The sequence below is a fragment of the Phragmites australis genome, chromosome 6 (assembly GCF_958298935.1).
Source record: "Phragmites australis chromosome 6, lpPhrAust1.1, whole genome shotgun sequence".
Lineage (NCBI taxonomy): Eukaryota > Viridiplantae > Streptophyta > Magnoliopsida > Poales > Poaceae > Phragmites > Phragmites australis.
The window spans coordinates 19,334,721-19,359,885 of record NC_084926.1 but is presented as its reverse complement, the minus strand read 5'-3'; the positions used below and the strand labels follow the sequence as shown (position 1 = coordinate 19,359,885).

Sequence of the window (25,165 nt, the reverse complement as noted above, 5' to 3'; positions counted from 1 at the left end):
GCTCAGACCTGAGCAAAAAGGGAAATATAGGAGGCCCCGACCTAGACCCCTTGAGCTCCCCGATGGCCGCCACCGCCACCGTGGCGGCCACAGTGGATTCCTCCGCCACCTCTCCTCCCTCCCTCACCCTCGAGGTGACAAATTCTGGTGCTATATTTTTTTCACACAAATTCAGTATAGAGGAGATAAGAGTTCATAAGGAGCGAATTTAGCATGCCTATGAGGTAGGAACATTAATTCGATGCCAGGCAATGAAGATCATGTTACGCTCGAACTGAAAGAATTTATTTTAAGAGAGAGCTTGTTCATTTCTATGTACATTATATGTAGTATGAATGTATGACGATAAATTCAACATTGAATAACTTCGGTCAAACATAGTAACTTAAAAATTTACTCTACATTTTCTGTTCATCCCATCCTGCAAAGTTTTCAACAGTTCATAAAAGAATATGATAATAACAGTGGCACCAACTTCATACTTAATTATGTTCACTCTCTGCTAAATCACTTATGAAGGTGAGATGCGCTGAGCATATCAGTTTGATCTTTCATCGTACAATTTGAAGACAAGCTGCGGGGTAACATACTCCCACCGTTCCCAAATAGAGTTTAAGAATGTATGATGTCAAACTTTACAAACTTGGACCACTTCTATACACAAAAGTATTAAAATTTGTCACATAAAAACATTATTGTTAGATTTGTCATGAAAAATAATTTCAGTCATTATATATTAAATATCTTTTACTACTATATATGTCAAAAAACTAATGGTCAAAGATTGTTTCGGAGACCGTGTCGATGTACAAAACCACAAGTACAAAAGAACAGATGGAGTAATTACATTATATGACCTAAAGAAGAACACTGGCAACATAGGTTTCAGTTATGTATATTGTTATCCACATTTTGCCTAATGATCCAAATTGTCGGAAGAGTATAATTCATTTTGTCAGGATCACAAACCTATCGTGGCCAAGGCGCACCAGGCAAGAGGCAGCACCACCAGCTTTGCAGTACTTGCATCCCTTCACAACGCGACAGGGGAGATTGATGGAATCCGCTAGGGTCTATTTTTTCACCCCAAATATAAGAAAATAGGATCAATGGGAAGAAAATGGAATAGAGAAGAGTAGGGTCGATGAAGAAAATGAAATGGCGAACCATATACAAATTAAAGTTTGAAAGTAGAGAACTTTCCTTTTGCTTATGAAATGATCAATTTCATTGGATTGATATAATTCTTCATTGTACGAATGTTTACAGAGAGAACGATAATGCCACCCAAGAGTTGTTTAAAATCATAAGGCAAGGAAACAATTCCAACTCTAACACAGAAAATGCCTTTCTATTATGCCAGAGGCTATTGGCAATTGAAGTGAATAACATAATGACATATATCTATTAAGCATACAGTGTACAAGCAAGGCTACCTTGAACAGTAATTCCCGGTGCCAGCAATGGCCAATTGATAACTTTCCAATGGGAAGCACAACACACCCTGAGCTAATCTTCAGGAACCCAACAGAGTCTCTCCACCGGGGACCCAACTCGTGTTCTTCGGTGGATGCTACTGATCCCCTTCAACAGAAATGTGCATGTAAGAAGCATAACCAATGTACCAAAACGACACATACAACTGCATTACCCACCCCATCTTCGTGGACACAATGGCAGCAAGTCGAGTGGCGATCTCCTTCGAGTCAGCACGGTTCCGAGAAACATCAATCGACGAGGTTATCAGCTGCCTGAGGTCATAGTCAGCCACCTTATCTATGATGACCACCTCGATGGAAGATTCGGTGTGATTCACAGCCCTGAGGGACTCAATGGAGGGTGTGCGGCCGCTGTGCACATCGTTGCAGAGCGTCCATACGAAGGGATCCATCCCTGGATGAGGTAGAAACCGTCCGGGACCTTATCGGAGTAGGACAAGCTGCCATTGCCCTGCACGCGATGCGGTGGTCACATGGATCACTCGGACATTTGTCACATTTCTGGTAATGAAATGGTTACGGGAAGAGAGAGGTGCAGACCCAGAAGCGGTGGGAGAGCGATTGGGGCGAGGCAATGTGCTGGAGGTGGTCGGAGGCGGCGGCGGTGGAGGAGTCCAGAAAGTTGAGGTCCGCGGCAGAGGATGCCGCGGAGCAGAGGCGGAGCGCGAGGGCGAGCTGGAGGTGGTAGACCTCCTCAGCCTGCTGCGCCCAGCTCTTGCTGCTGCTGCCCGGCGGCCGGTCCGTGTCGCCCTTCTCCTTGTACTCCGCGTTGGCGAGGGTGGACACGGTGGAGGAGCCCTCCCCGTCGTCCCCGCCGACGCTGCTCCCGCTGGACTGCCGCTGCAGCAGCATCCAGTCCGCCACGCCGAGCTGGGGACTGCCTCGTTGCTGCTGCTGGAACGTCGGCCTCGTGGCGACGGCCGCGTCGAACGAAGAGGGTCCGTCGTCGTCGGACGCGGGAGCGGTAGTGCGGCAAGCAGCCGTCGTTGCTGACGCTGGTGGGCGGGGAGGTGGTGAGGAGGTTGTACGACGCCCCCCACCCTGCGGCGGTGGCGGGGGCGCCTCCCGCCCTTCGCGTTCGATGCAGGTTGAGGTCGCGGCGGGCGGCTGCTCCGCGTCGATCGATCTAGCGACCTCGTAGCGTGCAGCCGTGCGGGCGCTGCGCTTTTGCGTGCTTTTTCACTCCTCGTTCCGCGCATGTGAGGGGCGCCGACGCGGACGCTGGCTGACCAGTGGATGGACGGAGGACGGGTGTGAGGAGTCGAGTCCACCACTCGAGGAGCGGGTGCCTGCCGGGTGGAGTGCGACGGCACGCAGGCGCAGCGTGCGGCGTTGGGATTCTCGGAGCATGTCGAAAGAGGAGAGGAGAGAAGGGAGGCCCTGCCCGCGCGAAGCGGCTGCCGGTGGAAGGGAACCGGAGGAGTGGGAAAGTTTTTTAAGGACAAACGTACACACGTCCTACCACCAACGCCCTACTATATAGACTCGATCACTCGAACCCAGGAGCCTTTAGAGCGTTTTTGATCCTCCAACAAAACAAGCGTTTGAATAGATGGCTAGTTTGTGTTAGAGCTTGCGTTGGTAAGGTTTTTTCTTGCAGCTGTGAGAAAGCGAATTTCACTCGTCTGATCCAGCAAGGATTCGATCATCTAGCGTAGCAAGATGAGGCAAGCAAACGGAGGATCCAAAAACGCCCTTAGCCACCCGGGTAAGGAGCCGTTCGCGGAGGAGTCTCCATCAGATGCAAATGCATGCATCGCCCCAGGTGCTCCAGTCCCGACCCTAGGCCGAAACCCGGCCTGAATCACATTGCCTGGCGTAAGCCAGCCCAGATAGCCTGACACGTCCAATGGGCCGGATCCAAGTGCCTGTTTCGTCCAAAAGAACGGCAAATTCAAATGTTTCCTCGGTCCTTTTCTTCTTATTTTTCCAAAGTCATTTTCTGAACTACGGACGAGAAAAGCAGCATTTCTATTTGAGCTTCTCCAGCTTGGTAAGTTTACAAGCCTACAACCTTCATAGAGAAGAAAAGCATCGCCTCGGTCCACCATGGCATGCGCCGTAAGTAGTAGTTGCGAGTTTCCAACCCCTGGCCGGCCTCGATAACGAACTGACCAAGTGACAGAAAAAGTCCAGAGCCGGCCAATAGTCCAATCGGTACGACCTGTGTGTCGTATGGTTATTTGTAGTTCTCTTTTGGATTTAATCCCGTGCAAAATTCTCTCTTTTTTAGTCGTTACGGAGATCACAGCCGACGCCTTGCAACTGCCATGACGAGGGCCTCACCTGCCAACTGAAGCTGAATCAACAGCACGTTAGGCGGTTGGCAGCTCAACCACTGTAGCTGGAACCTGACAATCTATTCAAGTTGCGCAGCCATAGTCAGCAGAAACTTGCAGACTGCGTGATGCAGAAACCATTATAGAAAAATGCAGTTGACGAATACGAGCGCAGCTGCTGAGCTGCACAACGAGTTCTCATCTTTGACCCAATGATGCGTCGATCTGCAGCGGATATCGTAGCATGTGGCTCACTCTGCATGCGTTGCTGATCAAGTCACAGAGTTCCAGAAGTTGACTTGTTTGGAAGACTGCAAGAAAGAAAGAAAAAATGGCCTAAAGACTGAAACAAATTCCTGTTTCACCGCAGAAATAATGATAGAATGTTGGTTAGGTTCTTCAGACTCGCCAGAGAAAATGAAGGGCAGACTAGTGTACTCTGCCCCGGCTGAGTACACTGCATAGTTGAAGGCTCGAAGTAAAATACGACGGCTAATGTTTTCCTTTTCTATAGCTGTGGAGTAGAGCATTATCCTTGCCATCGGACTCCATGTGCAGATCGAATGAACTGGACCAATAATATCCGTGCCATGCAGCAATACACATTCAGAATCCAGCATCATACGATGGTTAATGTCACTATCCAACGAAGATGATGAGTGTTTACCAAGTAGGCACACTTGTTTTGACTTCTTTTTGAAGCTGTACAGTAGGGGATCCCCTACGGAAAATACAAAGCCTATCTTGGTCACCATTTCTTTCACCTGTTATTTCACCTGATAATCATTTATCTATTGATTTTCTCACATATCCCTTCAACATAAATCTCAACGTGAACAAACGGACATGATAAAACATGTATCGGCATGCCCTAGCGTAAATTTCCCTGCTATCCCCTACTGTGACTTGTTTTGACTTCTTATTGTTCCTGCGCAGGAGGTACTGACGAAAGCACTGATCCGAAACACATTTCTTCTACTTTGCATTTGCATGACGTTGCAAGAAGTAGCTGCATTATGCAAACTACACAATAACAACAAAAATAAATCAAGTGAACCATTTAACTCTGAAATCTGAGCATTTGCATGAAGAATTAGAGATGACCAGCGAACTATGAAAAATGGGACTGGAAGGCACACTCTGGAATATAAAATGATTAAAATAAAATGCAAAACCTGGCATATCGAATTGTGAAACATCAACAAATAAAATGCAAAACCTGGCATATCGAATTGTGAAACATCAACAAATAAAATGCAAAACCTTGCATATAAATCTCTTCATTATAAGAAGAATTTTGACTTATGAATAAAAAAGATAGTGAAACGTCGATAGAAGACAACCATGGAACTTATGAATAAAAAAGAGAGTCTAATAAAGGAGCCTTGTTCAAATTGGCTACATGCATCTTGTCGGGTGGTCAACGAAAACAACATATTTTGCAGGGTTGGTATGAACATGATCGCGAGTATAATGTCCGTTTCGGCCAAGATGATTACAATAACATATTGAAGACAGGGCTGGTGGGCAGAGTTTCAGTTGAAACATAGTAGCTTGTTCTTCGCTAAGTATGATGGTTATGTAGTTATAGATTACAAGTTTTATGACATTCTATTTTGATTTATCTTGTTTCGTCCTCGTGTGATATTAGCTACATAGACCGAAATATTGTAATAATCAAGTGTTGGTTATACGCATCTCCGGATGCTTTATCCATTTTCTAAAAATACAACATCAAATTTGACGGTTGACCAGCCAGATTATCTTGTTATGTAGATCATATGATTCAGATCGCTAAGGAAATATTAGATATATACCATTGCAAAGATGTCTATATTGAAAAATATCTCGGCTATAAGGATGACATATGGGCATTGAGTTCACATGTCATAAAGATGCCGATGGTATTTTCTAACTTGGCTGATCTTTAAAATGGTATTTTCTAAATTCGCCCTATCATTAATGGTGTGTTTGGTTCCCTAGGTGAAATTTGGTAAAGTTGTATCGTATAAGCAGGTTGAATGGAGTCATATCTGTTGAAAAAGAAGTGTTTAGTTTGGTGTATCTGTCTAGACAGGTTAATCTGAGTTTTTATTTATTTGATTAAATCTGAGCTCGCGGAAGAAGATGCAAGAGTTAATATTATGATTGATCACTCATATGAAGATGATTTTATGATACTGATAAGTGGGTCTGTCTGAATCTGCCGAATCAAGCTACGGAGTGAAGCTTGAACTCCTAGATCAGAATGATGTTGTATATTTGTATCTATCCAGTCAAGCTAGAATAGTATATACCTGTAATTAAATATGTTTCTATGTGAGGTTATAGACATCTATCGGACCAGGCTAAGGATGATTTGAGTAACCAAAAATACCCTAATTTCACCATTTGATTTGGATCACTAGTTTCACCACTGGTCAATTCCCAACAGAGAAGAGATTGACGAGGATAAAGTATAGATACCAAAAATGTTAGTAGGCGAGCGACTCCCAAGTCCACCCACACATGGATTGGACTTATCACTCCTCGAACTGCAAGTGGGGAATAAGATCGAATATATATCTTGGGGTTGCAAATTATAATTTCATGGGGAAGAAGACGCCAGCAATGATCTATGCAGTGTGCTCACTGACCAAACTACCAATCAGCCCCATGTCGGCTTCTTTGCTTTATCTTCCGAACCCCTCTGTTTACCACTCACTTGCTGAGCCACGAGTGGCACACGACCATCCTGATGCTCTGCAATTCTGCATCACTCTCACTCACAGTTGCCTAGCTCGCAGCGGCCACCTCACCATCGCAATGGACAAATAAATATTCTCGGCTCTTGTCTTCTCCTGCTCGCCCCTGATCTTTGTCCACCATTATCTACAGCCTTTAGCTTCATCAACTTTTCAAGAATCCAAACTCAAATCCAAGTCTGTGAAGACAACCATGGAAGCAGTGATGGGAAGGATTCATCTTGTAGTGCTGTGCATGGCTGCGGCGGCGCTGGTGGATTCTTTGGGCGCAGCCGCCGGCGAGGCAGCGCCGGCGCCGGCGCAGGAGCTGCGGCGAGGCTTCTCGGCCGCCCACGACCCGTCCTACTCGCAGTTCCAGCCGGTGCTCTCCGACCCCACGGGTGCCTTCGCGCTCGGCTTCCTCCGCGTCAACTCCACCATGCTGGACCTCGCCGTTCTCCATCTCCCGTCCTCCTTCCCGCTCTGGCGCGCCATCCCCGACCGCCCGGCGCCCTGGTCCACTGCCGCCTACCTCTCCTTCGACGGCGGCCTTTTTCTCACCGACCGCGCAGCCAACAAAGTGATCTGGTCCTCCGCCGCCGCCTCTGCCGCGGCCGGCGACCGCGCCGTCCTCCTCAACACGTCCAACCTGCAAATCCAAAGCTCTGGTCGCAGTTCACCCGGTGTTGTGTGGCAAAGCTTCGACTACCCGTCTGAGACCATCGTGCAGGGTCAGAACTTCACCTCCGCGGCGGCGCTCTACACCTTCGACCGGCGCTTTGCCATGCGGCTGGGGAGCAACTACTTCGCGTTGTACATCGAGCCGTCGTCGGGCCGCGTCGCCGCTGCCATGTACTGGAAGCATACGGCGCTGGAGGCCAAGGCCCAGATCGTGCCCGGCGGCGGCCCGACCTACGCGCGCATTGAGCCCGACGGCTTCCTCGCCATGTACCAGAAGGAGGGGCCTCCAGCCGACGTGCTCTCCTTCGACACCTTTAACCGCGGCGTCCGCGCCCTCCGCCGCATGACCCTCGAGCCCGACGGCAACCTCCGCGCCTACTACTGGGACGGCGCCCGGTGGGCCCTCGACTACATTGCAATCACCGAGCCATGCGAGCTGCCCACCACTTGCGGCGCCTACAGCATCTGCGTGCCGCCCGGCGGCCGGTGCGCGTGCATGGCCAACGCGACCGACGGCTCGGGCTGCGCCGCCGCTACCGCCACCTCCGTCGGGGGCGGCCTGTGCGGCACCACGGGCGGAGAGCTTGGCGGGCTGTACTGGGCGGTGCGGAGGCAGGGCGTGGAGCCGGTGAACAAGGAGCTGCTGGGGTTCGAGCGCGCGGCATCGGCGGTGGACTGCGAGGCGCGGTGCGAGCACAACTGCAGCTGCTGGGGCGCGGTGTACAGCAACGGGACGGGATACTGCTACCTCATGGACTACCCGGCGCAGCTGCTAGTCGAGGGAGACGAGAGGAAGATGGGCTACTTCAAGGTCAGGAATCTGGCGGAGGAGGAATCTAAGCGCGGGCGCAGCGGCAGCTGGGCGAGCGGGGCCAAGGCGGCGCTGCTGGCCGTCGGCATCACGGCAGTGGTCGCCACGGTTGCGTTCGGGGCGTACAGGGTGTGGGATAGGAGGCAGCGTCGCGCCGCGGATGCGAGGCGGCAGCTGGGAGCCGCCGATGACGGCCTCTCGCCGGGGCCGTACAAGAACCTGGGGTCCTTCAGCTCCGTCGAGCTCACCAACTCCTTCCGGAGGTAGCAAAAGTCTGAGGCGACGAGATGTGGAGTACTCCAATAGATTGGTGAGGTCGCCGGGATTTCTCCGCCTTCACGCGCTGATCGGAGAACGCAGGGCCCGACGCACCGGCACCGCGTGAAAGGCGGCGGCGGCCGCTGGTCGGACAAGACAGGACCAACCCGTGTCGATTTTGCGGAATTGAAGAGACCTTCAATTTTGGTCATGGGCTTATTTTGATAGGATTGGGGCCATTCTCTTTTTTAAGCCCTGGAGTAACGCCCAACTGTTTGCCATGTTCGGCCTTGTGCGGACAGCCAATCTAAATACATAATATCTTCCTCCCAAAACATAATGCGTCTTACATTTTTTCTAAAAAAATTATAAATATTTAAAATATACAACACTAATAAAATATATTTTAAGGAATACATAATATCTTCCTAGATATTTATTATTTTTAAAAAAAACACAAGATCAAAATTACTAGTCATAATTTTCGCCAAAGGAAGAAATACAAGTACGTTCTCTGCCAGAAATAAGTTGCTAATTTTTTGGATACTTCCTTATCTTTTCGAGTTATAATTTTAAAAATCATGTACTTGATTGGACCCTAAGTCAAAATATGCGAATGGCCCCCTTGTCAACCACCAAAAAGCAAGCCCAGAGGAACCAAAATTTAGATTGGATGAATTGGCAGGGGCCGCGCGAACGCGTACCCCCTCTACCACAAATTATGACGTCCACTCTCCCACTTGGGGAGATGGTAGGCCAGCGCACCCACCAAGTGCAATGTGGGCCACAAACCTAGGCCATGACCCTTCTTGTTCGGCCATAGACCCCGTCCAGGTAAGTATGGAAGATCGTCGCCCTGGCCTCTATTTTATAGCAAGCTCTCCTGTTGATCACTCCTCAAACCGCCGAGGTGGTACTAAACGAGCGCATCTAGCGTACCGTCTGCTGCGCCGCCTAACGGACCGCACTGGACATGTTCGTGGGCTTCCCCTTAATGGGCCGGCTTTGGAGCATTGCATCCGGTACAGCTTTTCGAGCCAATTTCGATTACGCTATGGAACGCCGTGGCAGACCGTCAGTTCTGATGTCATAAGGGCAAGGAAGACTCTGCAGGAATGATGAATTCAACAAAGAATATACAAGCAAGGTAAAATCAATGAGCTGATCAAGTGAATCATTCTCTCAAATCAGAAGCAAGGTAAAACCAAAGTAACTCCCGCCCAAGGCTAGTCCCTAATCACAGCCCAACCTGGCAGTAGTGTGTCAGCAGTTTCTCTTCTTTTTTTCTTTCTTTCCCTTGCACTCCTGCAGAACTTTGGTCAGCACTTGCTAGCGATGCTCCGACGAGCTGCTGCTGCTGCCCGTCGCCTCACCGCAGCCATAGTGATTACCACCACCGGCAGCGGTGCTGTGGTCGCCGGAGGAGGCCGGCTCTTCGGAGACGATCTCCAGCCGACTATCTGCCATGCCCGTGCCTATCTGATGGTGATCCGCGGCCGCTTGGGGGGAGGCGCTGAGGTCGGACGAGGACGCGGGGACCTGGGAGGCCGGGGGCCTTGCTGCTGTGTCGGCGGCGGCGAGGAGGCTGTAGTCGAGCGGCGTGGCGCGGTGGTTCTTGGCGCGAAGGGAGGCGCGGCAGACGGGACAGGTGGGGTGCTGCCTGAGCCAGGCGTCGATGCACGCCGCGTGGAACGCGTGGCCGCAGACGGGCAGCATGCGCACCACGTCCTTCGCCGCGTACTCCTCCAGGCACACCGTGCACCTGCGATCACGTCGTTCACTTCATATAAAAAATTTCTGCGTTTTTCTGGAGATCGTGTGTTGTGGGCACATGTTAGGGCATTGAGCAGAAAGATTACTGTACAGGGGCTAAATTAAGAAAGAAGAACACGGGTCAATTGGACAGATGGACAGTCTGAGAAAATGCAGTCATTCAATTGAGAAGTTTGACAGCAGGGTGCAACGTTTACTTTCACTTTGACCTATGCCTATGCCAAAAGTCACTTTGATTTTTGATTTTTCCCCTATAGCCCATTTTGTTGCAAATGACCTCCTCTTATTTCGTCTTTGTTTGATTTTGCCCCCTCCACTCATGCGATATGTTGCTTTAGATTCATTTTTTGTCACTTGACACGACTAGAGGATAGCTCGGGACCTTGGGCTCGATGCGATATACTTGTATGATTCATTCTTTACATAATTATCATCATCACTTGTTATTTTATCGTTGTCTCTAGATCTTTGATATGCATCTTTAGACTCATAACTGCAATCAGTTAGCACGTGAGACCTATCTAAAAGTAGTGAGATGCCATCCAATCATGTCACATTAGTGAAAATCACGTCCGCTGAGTAATTCACAAGCATCCAAGGGGGAAACCAAACCAAGCTAAAATATTAGGTGGGATTTTTGCCCCAAAAAATAGTTATAGGTGGAACTCAAAATCAAAGTAAATTTTGAGGTGATTTTTGCAATTTTCCATGGGATAAGTCGGTTCAAACACAGAGGACCTAAGAAGTTGTTTGGTTGAGCTATTTTGGGCTGTAAATGGTTCACAGGGATATCACATAACATTATTTTCCATGTGGTTAGAGTGTCTTGTAATGGGTTCACGGAGTGATCCAATACCAGGTTGTGGAAAGATGATACCACCCACATCCCAGCATGAAGGGATTACATTACTGGCCCACGATCTCTTCCCTCCCCATCGATCTCTCTCAATTAGAACTCCTCGTGAGCTCACAAACGACGGTGGCGGCGTCCTCGCGTGAGCTTCATTACTGACGACCTATTACTTCCGCCCATCTCGGTGAGGAGCACCCGCCTCCCTCTTCCTCTTCCTCTCCCTCCCCCCTCCCCCTTCTCTCCCATCCCTCTCCAACCAAACCTTCTTCTCTTAACCCTAGCTTTTGTTCCAGATCTTGAGGGTACTTCTGCTCCGGAGTCTATGCAGGTTAGCTGATTCCCTCCCTTCCCTTCCCATTAACTAAGACATTGTCCGTAGTGGCTGAGCTTTCTATTGTTGCTCGCAGGATTTGGTCTTTCTTGCCTCTGTTTGAGTGGGGCGGAGGTTGTGGTTTCGATTATGAATGGGATCTTTGTTCCCGGTGATTGCGGTGTGTGTACTCCGAATCTGTATCAGAGTTAGGATTAGGAGGGGGCATTGGAGATTAGCTCGGTTATTGCAATGGATTGAGATGGCAGGGGAGTTGACCTGACTTTTTTTTCATGCTAGACTTGTTCAAGCAGCTCATTCAGGGTTCTATGTTCCTATTGGATGTCCTAGTTCATGGTGTCATAATGATCCATTGATTTTTCCTATTCTGCTTTATGTTATGTTGTTGCTTATAGTTTGGTTGGTAACTATTGTTCAGCCACTTGAGTCCATAAATTCTAGATGCACTTCGGTTCATGTAGGGTGGACTGTAGGAGGGAGATGTTGTTTCTTAACAAGGTAAAATAAGTATCATCAGTTGTTTTGACTTTTGAGAGGTGGTTGTTGACAGCAAATGCGTGAGCAAATGACCTACTGTAGCGTATAGTGGTTCCTACTTTTGCTGGACAGTGGTTCTGAAGATTTTGGTCTCTTCCTTTTAGTGATTTTTTGATGTGAATCTCTAGGACAAATAGCAGCTAGTATTTGAATCGTTGATGGTACTTGTTATAATCATCCCTTTTCTGCTACCTTTATCGTAAATTTAGAAATATCTTTGTCCATGTCGAATTCAGCTTGTTACAAAGATATATGTGGTACTTGTTATAGCTTTATTACAAATATAATTAATTATTTATTATCCAAATGTTCAATTGAATTTGTATTGCTTCTATAACCATGATGCCTACTTATCTTGACCTTGACCAGATCAACCATGATGCCAAATATTGACCTTGATCAGGTGGTTATGATAGGAAAGGCTAATTTACGTTTTTTTAAGAAGAAAAGGAACTAGCCCTTGCTCTATTTTACTGTTTCAGCTCCAGTGCATTTATGTGAAAGAAAACTTTACAAGCTACATGTATTTTTGATAAGGATTATCATCTAATCCATCCTCACCCTTTTCCCTCAACTCTTTTCATTTTGAGATTTTAATGTCGCCACTGTATTTCTATTGTACCATGTCTATTATTATGATGACTGTACTAGCACACCATATACCAATATAATATTTCTGTTCGATTGTTTGTTGGAGTGTAATAACTCTTACCATATGGTAATCTATAGAAGTTTTTGGTCGTTCCCTGAACTTGTTTTTGTCACAAACATTGTTGTCAACCCTTGCTCGGATTCGGAAAGTATCTATAAAGTTTGGTGCACTAATTTAGAGTCCATATGTTGTTCTCAAACAAGTTCACAATTCTCTTTTAGTAGCAATTCTGTATGGGACATTCGGTTGTTAAAATGCATGTTTCTTTCAAATTTGCCAGATTAAATGACTTGAAATATTTACATGACCAGTTTTGGTTAGCACTGACAAATTAAAGAGAAGAAAAATATATTATGTTTTGTATTGGTTGGCTTGCCAATAGATCAGTTCTCACGAGTAGTATTTAAATGATGACTAAATTCTGTGAACTACACTACAATTGCCAAAACTATCACAAATTACATTTTTAGAAAACTATTTATAGAACTACACTTTTTATGTCCTTTGTATCATAAAACTATACATACTTTACAAAAACTATCAGAAAACTATACTTTCATGTGACTTTATCGAAGAACTACACCATTTTTGCAAAACGGTATCACACACTCCTGTTTTTCAGATCTATTCTAATGGCTAGGCTCCACCTAGCATACTCAGTGGTATGTGACAGAGTCCATTTGTTGACGTGACATCTATTGCCACACGAGCTCCGACAATGCACGTAAGCAAGTTGACTTGACTTGGTGAAGGTGCGACTAGGAGCTGTTTAGACAGCAAAATTATCGTGTTGCCAAAATCTGCATTTCCGCTTCCACATGGCACTTCAATAGGTATTTTTTAGTGGCCCAACACGTACTCTAGAGCTTATTCTCATGCAACACAAGCACAAAAACAATTATAGCGTGTGTTGCATGAAAATAGATCCTAAGTACTTGTTGGGCTACTAAAAGATACCTAAGAAATGACATGCGGAAGCACAAAAATAGATTTTGGCAGCGCGATAATTTAGCCGTCCAAACTGCTCCTAAGTGTGCCTTCACTAAGTCCAAATCGACTTGCTTACATGTATTATTGGAGCCCACGTGGCAAGAGATGCCACCTCAGTGAACGGACTCTGTCACGCATCACTGAGTATGCCATAGCCGTCATAATGGATTTGGAAAACAAGAGTATAGCTCTGCGATACAGATGGTTAAAAATGATGTAGTTCTTTGATAATGTCACATGAAAGTGTAGTTTTCTACTAGATTTTGCAAACTATGTGTAGTTTTATGATAAAAAGATAGAAAAGGTATAGTTACGTGAAATAACTTTATAAAAGTATAGTTTTCGGATAGTTTTGATGATGCGTAGTGTAGTTTTACAAAATTTACTCATAAATAATGTATTCTTATACCTGAGATGCCAACCAAACGCCGTAATATTACTCAATACCGTTACCTCATTCAGCCAAACAAAATAGGCAAGCAGTTATCCCACCAATATAACCTCTGTAATCTAATTCCAATTCCTTACTTACCTCAGTGCGAACCAAACACCACGTAAATTCTTTTACCAGCGTATCTAAGCCTCTTCTGATAAGCTACCAAATTGGTTCTGTCTGTGGGCTGCAAAAGGTTTTTTTTTTTTGGACGAAGCAAAAGGGGGATATGAATTCTCTACTGCCATGGTTAGCACACCGAGGCTGGCAAATGTGGCGAAAATGCAACTTTGCTTCGGCAATGATCCATCTACAACTAGGTGTTACTGCGAGTTGCTACGAACGAGCATGTGCGGTTGAGCACGACGCACACATCAGAAGGAAGCGGATTTTGCATCCATGTTGATGCCATTATCAACGAGTAGAGCTGCACGCGGAGAAGAAGAGGAGGTAGAGGGAATCGATATCTTAACTGCGATTCCTCCACCGGCGGCCACTCCGGGCCGTCGCCGAACTTGACCGTCGGGAAGCTCGTCACCACGGACGGCTCCAGCCCGTTGATCCGCCGCTCCACCTGCCCATGCAACCAATCGGTGCGTCCCCGGACAAGTCACAATCCAAGAACACGGCAAGGACAGCACGCCGAGCAGGGAGGGGATCGCGAGAGGGCGCCTTACGTTGTAGGTCGAAACGGCGAAGGCGTCGCCGGCTTGGTCCGCGGCCGCGGCGGCCCGGGCTAGGTGGAGGCGCGCGCAGAGCAGCCTGGTGAAGACGAAGAGCACAAAGAAGGCGCTGACCGAGAAGGCCATCACCGTGGTCACCATGTTCATGCCCATGCCGCCGCCACCCTTCGAATCGGCCGGCGATGACATTGCTCCAGCATCTCACTCCAGCCCGCACCTGCACAATCAACCAACCACTCACAGCTCTGCCTCCTCCGTCTCATCAGAGGAATCGATTCGACTCCCTAACACTGTGAGCAGAACCTACCTGGTTGATTTCTTCACCCCTCCGCGTCGCCGCCTTGGCTGCAAGAACCCGTTACCTTCTCACCATCTCACTCCGTTGACTGCTCTCGGGTAATTAAAGAGGAGGAGTAGAGGAGGAGGAAGAAGCAGAGGAGGGGGGATAGCGGATAGAGAGGCATGGCGATAGCGAGTGTGCTCTGTTCCTGCAGCGCCTATGGAATTACTACTAGTTTAATCTCAGCTCCTGCTGCTGGTAGTAATCTACGGTCACCTGTGGATTGATGACACGCCAACCAGGCAACCATTCATACCTCGGGGAAACTAATACTACCATTGTTGAGGGCTTGAGGCGCTGATTGGGTTAGCCGAAACCTGCAATTAGCAAGTCAATCGTGGAGGGGGCCCAGCTATGGAAGCTCTCGCTTTCAGTCGCGGTCGTGCCCCGCCCGTCGAGGTATCAATTTATTGTTCTCCGCTGTTGATCGGTGGTTCGGTGGTGCGTGCGGGCTCGAAAGGGCGGTGTGATCCTGGCCGCCGCGCCGTGCAGATTTTTCCGCTCGTTCCCGTGGACGTTTGCGAGGTGGTTTCGGTAGTTTCGGCGGACCCGCCCGGGCAAGCGTGTGCGAAAAGCCTAGCGCCATCGGAGCAGATGGCACGGCGTGGCGAGCGAAAAACAACGTGGGAGTCCACATGATGAATCACTACTGACTAGGACGTTGTTAGCACACGCTCACGCGGGCTCTCGAACCAGAGGCATGGAAAGAGAAGAGAGAACCACTTGAAGAATAAGAAAAACAGAAGGAGATGAAACAGAGCTGGAGAGGGTATAGAGGCATAATTAGATAATAGAGGTTATTACAGTAATCATCTTGACTCCCTCAATACAGTTCATCATGTATTTATAGACGACTCATACCTAAACGCACTCCGCTCCACACAGCTTGCTGTTGGGCTTGGCCACACGCGAGTTTCTCCTCGACCCATTCGCCTCCAGCTGATCCTTGCATACCTTAAAAAGTGGCATTTTATTCTCGGTGTCCCTAACAATCCCCCCTCTTGAAATCATGCTTGTCCCCAAACAGAAGCATAAGGAAGTTGTTGCTTCAATGCTTCCAGATTTTCTCAAGTAGCAAGGGACTTCGACAAATTGGACCACTTGATCAATACTTGAGTCACTGACTAGACTTCTTTAGTGATTAACCTCTTCTGCAGAATTTGCTCAGGCACTTGCAACACATCCAAATGAGGAGGGATGACAGGAGTTACCTATTGGTAGAACCCCACAACTTTCTTCAATTGAGATACATGAAAGATTGGATAAATAGAGCTTGAAGCAGGTAGCATTAACTGGTAAGCCACTGATCCAATACGAGCAACCACTTGAAAGGGACCAAAGAACTTGAAAGCAAGCTTCTAATTAGCTCGAGGTGCTAAAGAAGATTGGACATAAGGTTGCAGTTTGAGAAAGACCCAATCTCCTACTGCAAAGGTCCTTTCAGAATGATTCTTATTAGCCCGCTTCTTCATTCGTAGTTGAGCCCTTTGGAGATGCTGTTGGACCAATCTGGTCATGACAGACCTATCTTCAAGCCACTGATTCAAATCAGATACAGGACAAGAATTTGCAGGTGTGATGCCAAAATGTCTAGGGGTATAGCCATATAATACTTCAAACGGTGATCTGCCTAAAGCTGAGTGAAAACTGATATTATACCAGTATTCAGCCAAACCAACCAGTGAATCTAGTGCTTAGGACATGCATGAACAAAGCAACAAAGAAAAATCTCCAAGCACTGATTAACTCTTTCCGTCTGTGTAGCGAAAATGGTCTCATTAGGTTATGATTGTGATTTTGATGATTAATAACAACATAGTCAATGAGACTAATATGTTTGTCAAGAATATATGTTAGTAGGTCTCATGGATAAAATATATGAAGAAGTCATCGCAGCCGGGACAAAGTTGGACTGAATTAGAGAAGTTCTAGGAAGATTTGCCTCACCGGATGGTCCGGTGCTCCAGGTGTTTGAAATCACTGGAGTATATTTGTCAAATGGGAGAGAGGCCTGAAGACCTCACCGGAAGGTCCGGTGTTTGAGCAGAGTACTCACCGGAGCAATTCTTCCAGAGAAGGTGCTATGCTGAAGAATATGCCTCATCGGATAGTCCGGTGATCAGAAGGATGAATGCACCGGAGAATTATTACTATAGAAGGATGTAGCCGCTGAAGATTGAAGATTCAACCCATCGAATGGTCTGGTGCGAATAGAATGAACACCGGACAATAAACAGTGCAAAAAAGCAGAATGAAGTTCAACGCAACGGATGGTCCGGTGATGAAAGCAGTGTAACACCGGAGCATTATTTTCAGAGAGGGTTGCATTGGCTCGGTTGGCTAAGGTTAACTCACTGGATAGTCCGGTGATGAAGTGATGTGCACCGGATGCATACACCAGAGTAATTTACACAGAGAAGAAGGAAAGACTCAGATGGCTCAGGATAACTCACCGGATGGTCCGATAATGAAGATGAAGTATACACCAGACTGTCCGGTGTTTACAGAGACTTGAGTGAGGTTCTAACGGCTAGTTTGTGAGAGTGTACTCACCGGATGATCCGATGTTAGTACTACTATTCTCACTGGATCATTCGGTGTTAACAACTTTTCAGAGCCGTTGGGTTAACGGCTAGTGCGCGAGTTTGAGGCTATAAATACCCATCCACTCAGTCATTTGAAGGTGTGGCGTGCTGCTGGAGTCCAAAGAAATTCATGTATACCTGAGAAGACATCCAAGCTACCAAAATATTTAAAGTAATCATTCAAGGTAATTAAGCACACCATTAGAGAGTGATTAGTGCTTATAGGCCTCGAGAGAGTGTTGCTAGGTGATTGCTGCCTAGAGAGTGGATCAAAGAGTGATTCAACCTTGTACCAAGCGGTATGCTGGCACCTTGGAGTCTTGTGACTCACCAGCGAGCTTGTTGACCTTCCGACTTAGTGTGGAGCGGTGACAAGATGATTGTGCAGGGACATGGAGACCCTTGCCTTGGTGGCTCAAGCTCCAAAGTGATCACGACGGTAAGGAACCGAAAGAGAGGCTAGCAGTGAGACCTTGCCTTGGTGGCTCATCCGGGTGGAGGCCTTGTCTTTATGACTTGGTGGATCAAGAGCCGTGACCGGGTGCTGACCAAGAGGATATTCTTTGTAGAGCTCCAACATGGACTAGGTGTGGTATTTATGACATCGATACCACAGGAAAAAATCCTTATATCAAATTTGCTCTCTCTACTTTATTTATGTTTTTGCATTTGCATTCTTGTAATTTACCTTCTTAGATAGGTTGCAAGTGCTTTGATCGGTAGAGTAGACACACTAGATAAACCTAGAGCACATTTAGATAGAAATTGATATAGGTTTATCTTGTGTTATTTTTGGAGCCGGAATAGTTCTAAGTGTCCTAATTCACCCTCTCTTAAGATGTCACTAATCCCTTCATTTTGCCTATCAGATTGAGGATGGTATGAAGAAAATATTCTCAATTGCACATCAGCTAATCTAAATAATTCTTTCCAGAATTGACTAGTAAAAACTCTATATATGATAGACATAGGCATACCATGAAGCTTGTATATGTTGTTGAGAAATATTTTTGCCGCAGATGCAACTGTGAATGGATGACATAATGACAGAAAATGTGCATACTTAGAGAATTCATCCACAACAAGAAGAATAGTGTCAACAGTAACGAACATGGGTAGTCCTTCAATAAAATCCAATGAAATGATCTGCCATGATGCAGTAGGAACAAAAAAGGGTTGTAATAACCTAGACAGTTTGCATCTGTCAGGCTTAGCTTGTTGACAAGTAACGGAAGAGGACACAAAAGCATGAACATCAGATTTCATAGCTCTCCATGCAAATAATTGTTTTAGCTTCCTATATGTGACAGGAACACCAGAATGACCTCCCAAAGCACTTGCGTGAAAAGCATCAATAAGTTTGGTCTACAGGTTAGTATTGGATCCTATCCAAATTCTGTCTGTGTACCTTTGGAGTCCATTATTATAGGTGAAATGAGGAACAACTGTAGAAGATACTGCCAATTTGGAGATCATCTATTTTGCATGATCATCAGTTTGATAATTGTCAATCACCTGGTGCAACCATTGAGGTGTGCAGGAAGAAATAGATAAACAAGCTAGCTGCTCATGAGGTCTTCGAGACAAAGCATCAGCCACTCTATTATCCGACCCCTTCTTATACACTATTTAATATTGAAGATCCAAGAGCTTAGTGAATACTTTCTTTTGCCAAGGTGTATTCAACCTTTGATAAGAAAGGTGGACCAAGCTTTTCTGATCAGTATGGATGATAAATTCAGCTTGTTGTAAGTATGCTCTCCAATGGTCTAGAGCAATCAAGATAGCTAAATATTCTTTTTCATAGGTTGATAATCCAGCAGTATTGGCCCCAAAGCCTTGCTAATATAAGCTAGAGGATGCCCATTCTGCATCAAAATAGCACCCGCTCTATTTGTAGAAGCATCAGTTTCAATAAAAAAGACTTGGGGAAATCTGGAAGGGCTAAAACTGAGGCTTGGCTTAGAGCATTTTTCAAGGTATGAAATGCCATAGTATGCTCTTGTGTCCAAATGAACATCACTTCTTCTTTAAAATTTTTGTCAATGACTCACTAATGATGCCAAAATGCTTAACAAACTTTCTATAGTAACCTGCCAATCCTAAACAACTTATAACTTCCTTAACATTGGTAGGAATTGGCCAATATACTATTGCAGCAATTTTGATAGGATCAGTAGCTACACCCTAAGCACTGATAATGTGTCCTAAATATGCAATAGATCTTTTGGAAAAAGAGCATTTAGAAAATTTCACCTTCCAGTGATCTTGGGCCAGAATTTGTGACACCAACTTCAAGTGTAGGACATGTTCTTCATATGTGTTACTATAAACCAAAATATCATCAAAGAAAACTCAGACACATTTTCAGAGGAGAGGAGCTAGTGAGTCATTTATAGCTTTTTGAAATGTGACAGATGTAGCGAACATGCCCTTAGGAAGATTGTAGTGGAACATCTTTAGGGTATGTATGTGATTTTGGTGATTAATAATAATATAGTCAATGATACTAGTATGTTTGTTAAGTATATGCTTTAGTAGATCTCATGGATGCAACAAAAGAGAAGTCACTGAAACCGGAACAAAGAGATGAATGAATTAGACTTGTTTCATGAATTTTGATGTGATCAAATGGGATGGATTTCTATAAAATCTTCTAGAGATTTTCACAAGCTTTCTATAGAGCCCAAGATCATCAAAATTGGAGTTCAAAGCGAAAAGTTATACCCAAAATACATAATACTATTCTGCTGAAATTTGACTGATCAGATAATCCAGTGCTCACATCAAAATTAGTCCGGTGCTACACCGGATAATCTAGTGAGAACAATAAAAAATAGTTTGGCGTTCACAGAAAGTTTAAAGCAGAGTATTTTGCCTCACTGGACGATCCGATATTCACAAAATGATAACACTGGACTATTATTTCCAGAGAGCTCCAAAATAAACATATGCACATAGGATAATCTGGTGCATTTGTTCGGTATTCAGTGACTCATCACAGGATAATTCAGTGTTCACAGATGAATTTGAGTGGGTACCAACAACTAGTTTCTTCTAATGTACTCACCGGTTGATTCGATGCTTATAGTACTGTTATCACCAAATCATTCGGTGTTCATAATTTTTCTGAGCCGTTGGGGCAATAGCTAATTGGAGGATTTGAGGCTACAAATACCTCTCAACTTAGTCATTTGAAGGTGTGGCATGCTTCTGGAGTCCAGAGAATCCCATATACACTTGAGAAAACATCCAAGCCACCAAATTGCTTAAAGTGTTCATCCAACGCAATTTAACACACCATTAGAGAGTGATTAGTGCTATTAGGCCTAGAGAAAAGTGTTGCTAGGTGCTACAACTTAGAGAGTGGAGCAAGGAGTGATCCAACCGTGTACCGAGAGGTACGCCAACGCCTTGGAGTCTTTGTGACTCGTTAGTAACTTGTTGACCCTTCGACTTGGTGTGGAGTGGCGGCAAGAAGATTGTGCAGGGATGCGGAGACCCTTGTTTTTATGATTAAAGCTCTGAAGTGAAGACTACACACAAGTGATCAGAAGAGTTGTTAGTGGTGAGACATCTCCTTGGTGGCTTGGTAGCTCATCGTGCTTGAGACCTTATCTTGGTGACTTAGTAGCTCAAGAGCCGTGACCAGAAGACACTTGATGATCGGGAGCATATCCTTTGTGGAGCTCTAACATGGACTAGAGGTGGCTCATGTGCCACCGATACCACGGGATAAAAATCCATTATGTCAAGTTTGTCTCTCTACCTTATTTACGTTTCTGCATTTACATAGTTGCAATTAACCTTACTAGAGTAGGTTACAATCCTATTGAGAGGTAGAGTAGATACATTAGATAAACTTAGAACACATTTAGATAGAAATTGGTATAGATTTCTCTTGTGAAGTTTTTAGAGCCTTTAGTTTTTAAATGTCCTAATTCACCCTCATCTTAGGATGTCACTGTTCCTCACAACAGGGGCTCTAGTCAACCCAAAAGCCATCACCCTAAATTCATAATGTCCACCATGAGTTTGAAAGGCAATTTTGAATTTGAAAGTACATTTATGCCCCCTATGTGGATTTTGATGATTGACGACAAACGATTAAGGGACTAATATGTTCAATAAGTATTTGAATAGGTAAAAGTCCTGATGATAAAAGCTAAATGACGTTGGCGATCCCTAAAATGAAGAAAGAAGATGGTGTATGGTTATTCCTATAGTTATAGCATTTTACTTTAATTTGAGTATAGAAATGTCATACTATTAAGAGAGGTGCAACGCTGAAAGCATTGTCATGATCTTAATACTCAAAGTCAATCCTTAGAATGAGAGACATAATCAACAACACGGACACTTGTTTTTAGAACGTTCTGTTGGTATCAGAAGTTTTGATAGGTCATATCGGAAGTTCCGATACATGTCGGAGTGTTCGGCGTGTTAAAATTTTGAGTGCTTGGGAAGTTCTCTATTGAATCGGAAGTTTCAATGTTTTGGATCGGAAATTTCTATGTTGATCGGAGTGTCCGGCGTGTTAAAATTTTGAGTGCTCGGGAAGTTCTCTGTTGAATCAAAAGTTCTGATATTTTGGATCAAAAATTTCTATGTTGATCAAAGTGTCCTGCGTGTTAAAATTTTGAGCACTCGGGAATTTTTCTGTTGAATTGGAAGTTTCGATGTTTTGGATTGGAAGTTTCTATGTTGATTAGAGTGTCCGATGTGTTAAAATTTTGAGCGCTCGGGAAGTTCTCTATTGAATCAGAAGTTCTGATGTTTTGGATCGGAAGTTCTGATGTTGATCGGAGTGTCTAGTGTGTTAAAATTTTAAGCGCTCGGGAAGTTCTCTGTTGAATCAGAAGTTTCGATGTATTTAGTCGGAAGTTCCAATATGTGTATATTTCTAGTTTTAGTTTGAGCAGAGTAAGGCGTAGCTATTACTTTGAATAGATCGAAAGTTCCGATCTTAAGATCGGAAGTTCTGATGCGTGCTGGAAAAGTACATAATGACTAGTTTTAGAGGTGGTTTCGATGTAGAAGTGGTTCTCTACCACCTAGAAGAGGTGGTACCTCTAGTGCTCAGGTAGAAACTGTAACACCCAAAAATTCAAATTTTTGCAATAATTTAAAACTTTCTTAGAATTAACTCAGGTGTTGCAACTTAGCTCAATAGGAAATTAATTTCTAAAATTAACATGGCCTAGGATAATTGTTTGATTGCATTCATGCCGTTGTAGATGCAATAAGGTTTTATTGGGTGGAAAAAGTTTGCAAAATTTCGCTAGGTTTCGCCGCTTTAAAACCCCATTGGAAAATTTGTTGAAATTCAATTGGAAAAAGTTTTGGAAAATCAGAAAGCGCTCTCGGGCCGAATCCTCCTTCTCCCTCGGCCCAAACCCCCTCCCCCTTCTCCTTTTTTTTCCTTCCCTCCCGCGTGGGCCGCCGACCTCCCCTTTCCCCGAGCCGGCTCACCGGAGTCCTGAGCCAGCGCCCGCTCTCGCTGCCGTGTGGGCCCGCTGAGCCCCGAGCCGAAGCCGGCTGCGCCGAGCCAAGCCGACGGCTCCTCTTCTCCTTCCTCTGGCCACGCTAGTGCTTCAATGGCCGCCGGCCAATTCTCTCTCTCGGTGCCCTCTCCTCTCCCTATAACCGCCGAATTCAAACCCTTAAGCTCCACCAAGCGTTCCCCGGCTGTTTCCCTTTCTTTCCCCCTCTCTATTGCGCGGTGATTGCAAGAAACCGCCGGCCATTAAGGCCATGGCCGCCGCCCCTCCCCCTTCAAATTCCGGCCACCCTGCTCACGCTTTCCCCTATTTAAGCCGCCCTCTACCACCTCGGCGAGGTCCCGCTCGCCGCCCACCCGCTCACGCCTCGTTTTTCCGCTCGGAACGCCGTCGCCGCCCCTTCTCTTCTTCGGCTCCGGTGAGATGCGCCGCCGTCGTCGCCCATCGCGTGCGCGCCCTCTCCGGCTGAGCTAACCGCTCCTTTGGACCTGCAGGACCATCCAGAGCCGATTCTTCGGGTCGCCGTCGTTGTTCGGGCGCCGGAACTCCCCTTCTACCGCAGCACCGACCGCCACCACCGTCCTTGTCGTCGGCCGGTCACCTCGACAGCTCTCCGGTCTTCCTTTTGCTCGGGGTAAGTTCGCCGGCTCATCCTCATCGTTTTCCGCCGCTCACCGGAGCATACCGGCCACTGGAGCCTGATTTTCGGCCAAGTCCGGCGACCCCCGCCGTGCCCGCCGCCGTGCTGGGCTGTCAGCCCCTCTGGTCCATCACGGTCTGGTGGACCAAGGGCCTTCCCTCTGGTCCACGGCCCGTGGACCCGGTTCACATGTTTTCCAGTAGCAATTCTTTTTATTTATGACATCAGCAGGTGCAATAAATAGGATTTTTCAGTACAAAAACAATTCGGTAATTCTCTGAAATTCAAATAATTTGCAGAATAGCCCCTAAATCTTCAAAATCTCATAACTTTTTGCTCGTAGCTCCGATTTAGGCGATCTTTGCGCTCATATTCTCGTAGCGACGTGTAGAATCTGTTTATAGGGTTTTTCTCTAGTTTTAGGAATGTTTGGTGTACTGTTCTCATGTTAGATTGTGTGCTCGTGTAGACGATTCAGTCCAGGAGTTCGGCAACTTTCAAGAGGAAGATTTTGAGAGACCTGTGCAACACTTCGACGAAGGCAAGTGTCTTGACCATGTTGCAAACCCAGCTTTTACATCAAGTAGTCTTTCTCAAAATATGCATGATGCTTTACAAAAATGGGTAGAATAGCAAATACTAGTGTTGGATATAGATGCTTTATCCATACAAGATCATCATGTTTTTGCTTAGCCATGCTTTAGATGAACATGTAGCGTGTAGGATGATAAATCTTGAGTTATGAACTAAAAAGAATTGATATAGGAAGAATATCATGGAAAATTAATGTTGTTAAGGGAGTTAACAACGGTGATAATTGGGGTTCTGGGCAAGAAAGGGGTACTTTTCCCGACATGGTTGGTTATTTGGTTGTTGGGTAGTATACCCTTATGGGGTTATTGGAGGTCTTGCCCAGACCATTTTAAGGACCGGTTCGTGGAGCGAACACCCATGGCAAACAAGGCAACCACGAGACCAATATGGTACGGCTTGGCCTAGTAACTAGATGTTCTCCCAGGGTTGTATGAGCCAATCGGATGTGTAGATAAGGAAGGGTTACTTCCCGATTCTACCCGGCACAAGAGGGGGCCTCTGGGGTGGAGGGTTACTCCACTTATGTACGGCGGTGAAACCTCAGTGGGCAAGTGCATTCTGGGAGACTCTCTGGAAAAGCCTCGTAGTGATCTCTTGGCGCACACCCCGGAAGTGTGTAAGGTACCATCAGGTGCCGGCAACAGAGAAGATCACGACTCGTGGGTAAAGTGCACAAACTCTGCAGAGTGTCAAACTGAATATTCAGCCGTGCTCACGGTTATGAGCAGCCTGGACCCTCGCGTGATTAGTCGGGGTGGGTGTTTTTCTTGGTCTGGGAATTGGGTTGAATTCCCGGAGGTTAAAGAAAACCTTTGGTACATCTTTTCTCGGTTAAAATAAAAATTTGTTTCCGTAGTTCAGGGCTAAAAACCAGCTTTTATGCAAATGAAACCCTAGATTAGGAAAACCTTGTCTCAAGCCACCATATTTGATTCATTTGTTTTCCCCCACTTGTTGAGTATTGGAAATACTCACGCTTGCTGTTTCAGAAGGTGACGCATT

The 25,165-nt window shown here is 45.9% G+C and overlaps 2 protein-coding genes, 1 non-coding gene and 1 pseudogene across 3 annotated transcripts; 1 reads left to right on the top strand and 3 right to left on the bottom strand.

Annotated features, from left to right (window-relative positions):
* Positions 1-110: 110 nt before the first annotated feature.
* On the bottom strand, positions 111-2,849 carry LOC133923049 (serine/threonine-protein kinase CTR1-like; annotated as a pseudogene).
* A 3,489-nt stretch (positions 2,850-6,338) lies between these two features.
* Positions 6,339-8,611, top strand: LOC133922053 (PAN domain-containing protein At5g03700-like). Its single transcript, XM_062367211.1, has one exon. It carries the CDS (start codon positions 6,716-6,718, stop codon positions 8,258-8,260), a length of 1,545 nt encoding a protein of 514 aa, XP_062223195.1. The 5' UTR covers positions 6,339-6,715; the 3' UTR covers positions 8,261-8,611.
* Positions 8,612-8,933: 322 nt separating this feature from the next.
* Positions 8,934-9,093, bottom strand: LOC133923286 (U1 spliceosomal RNA). Its single transcript, XR_009910550.1, has one exon. It is a non-coding gene; the product is annotated as a U1 spliceosomal RNA (small nuclear RNA).
* Positions 9,094-9,367: 274 nt separating this feature from the next.
* LOC133922052 (putative RING-H2 finger protein ATL69) lies at positions 9,368-15,146 on the bottom strand. Its single transcript, XM_062367210.1, has 4 exons — positions 14,811-15,146; positions 14,498-14,720; positions 14,294-14,394; positions 9,368-10,013 (listed from the first exon to the last, which is right to left on the bottom strand). Exons 2-4 carry the CDS (start codon positions 14,690-14,692, stop codon positions 9,581-9,583), a joined length of 729 nt encoding a protein of 242 aa, XP_062223194.1. The 5' UTR covers positions 14,693-14,720; positions 14,811-15,146; the 3' UTR covers positions 9,368-9,580.
* Between the last annotated feature and the right edge of the window lie 10,019 nt (positions 15,147-25,165).

Bases quoted from the DNA above. Each gene is read 5' to 3' on its own strand.
- LOC133922053 (XM_062367211.1), top strand. From the start codon at position 6,716: ATGGAAGCAGTGATGGGAAGGATTCATCTTGTAGTGCTGTGCATGGCT.
- LOC133922052 (XM_062367210.1), bottom strand. From the start codon at position 14,692: ATGTCATCGCCGGCCGATTCGAAGGGTGGCGGCGGCATGGGCATGAAC. The intron at 14,395-14,497 runs GTAAGGCGCCCT...TTGCATGGGCAG, and splicing joins TCGCCGTTTCGACCTACAAC to GTGGAGCGGCGGATCAACGG. The intron at 10,014-14,293 runs GTTAAGATATCG...ACGTGATCGCAG, and splicing joins CCGCCGGTGGAGGAATCGCA to GTGCACGGTGTGCCTGGAGG.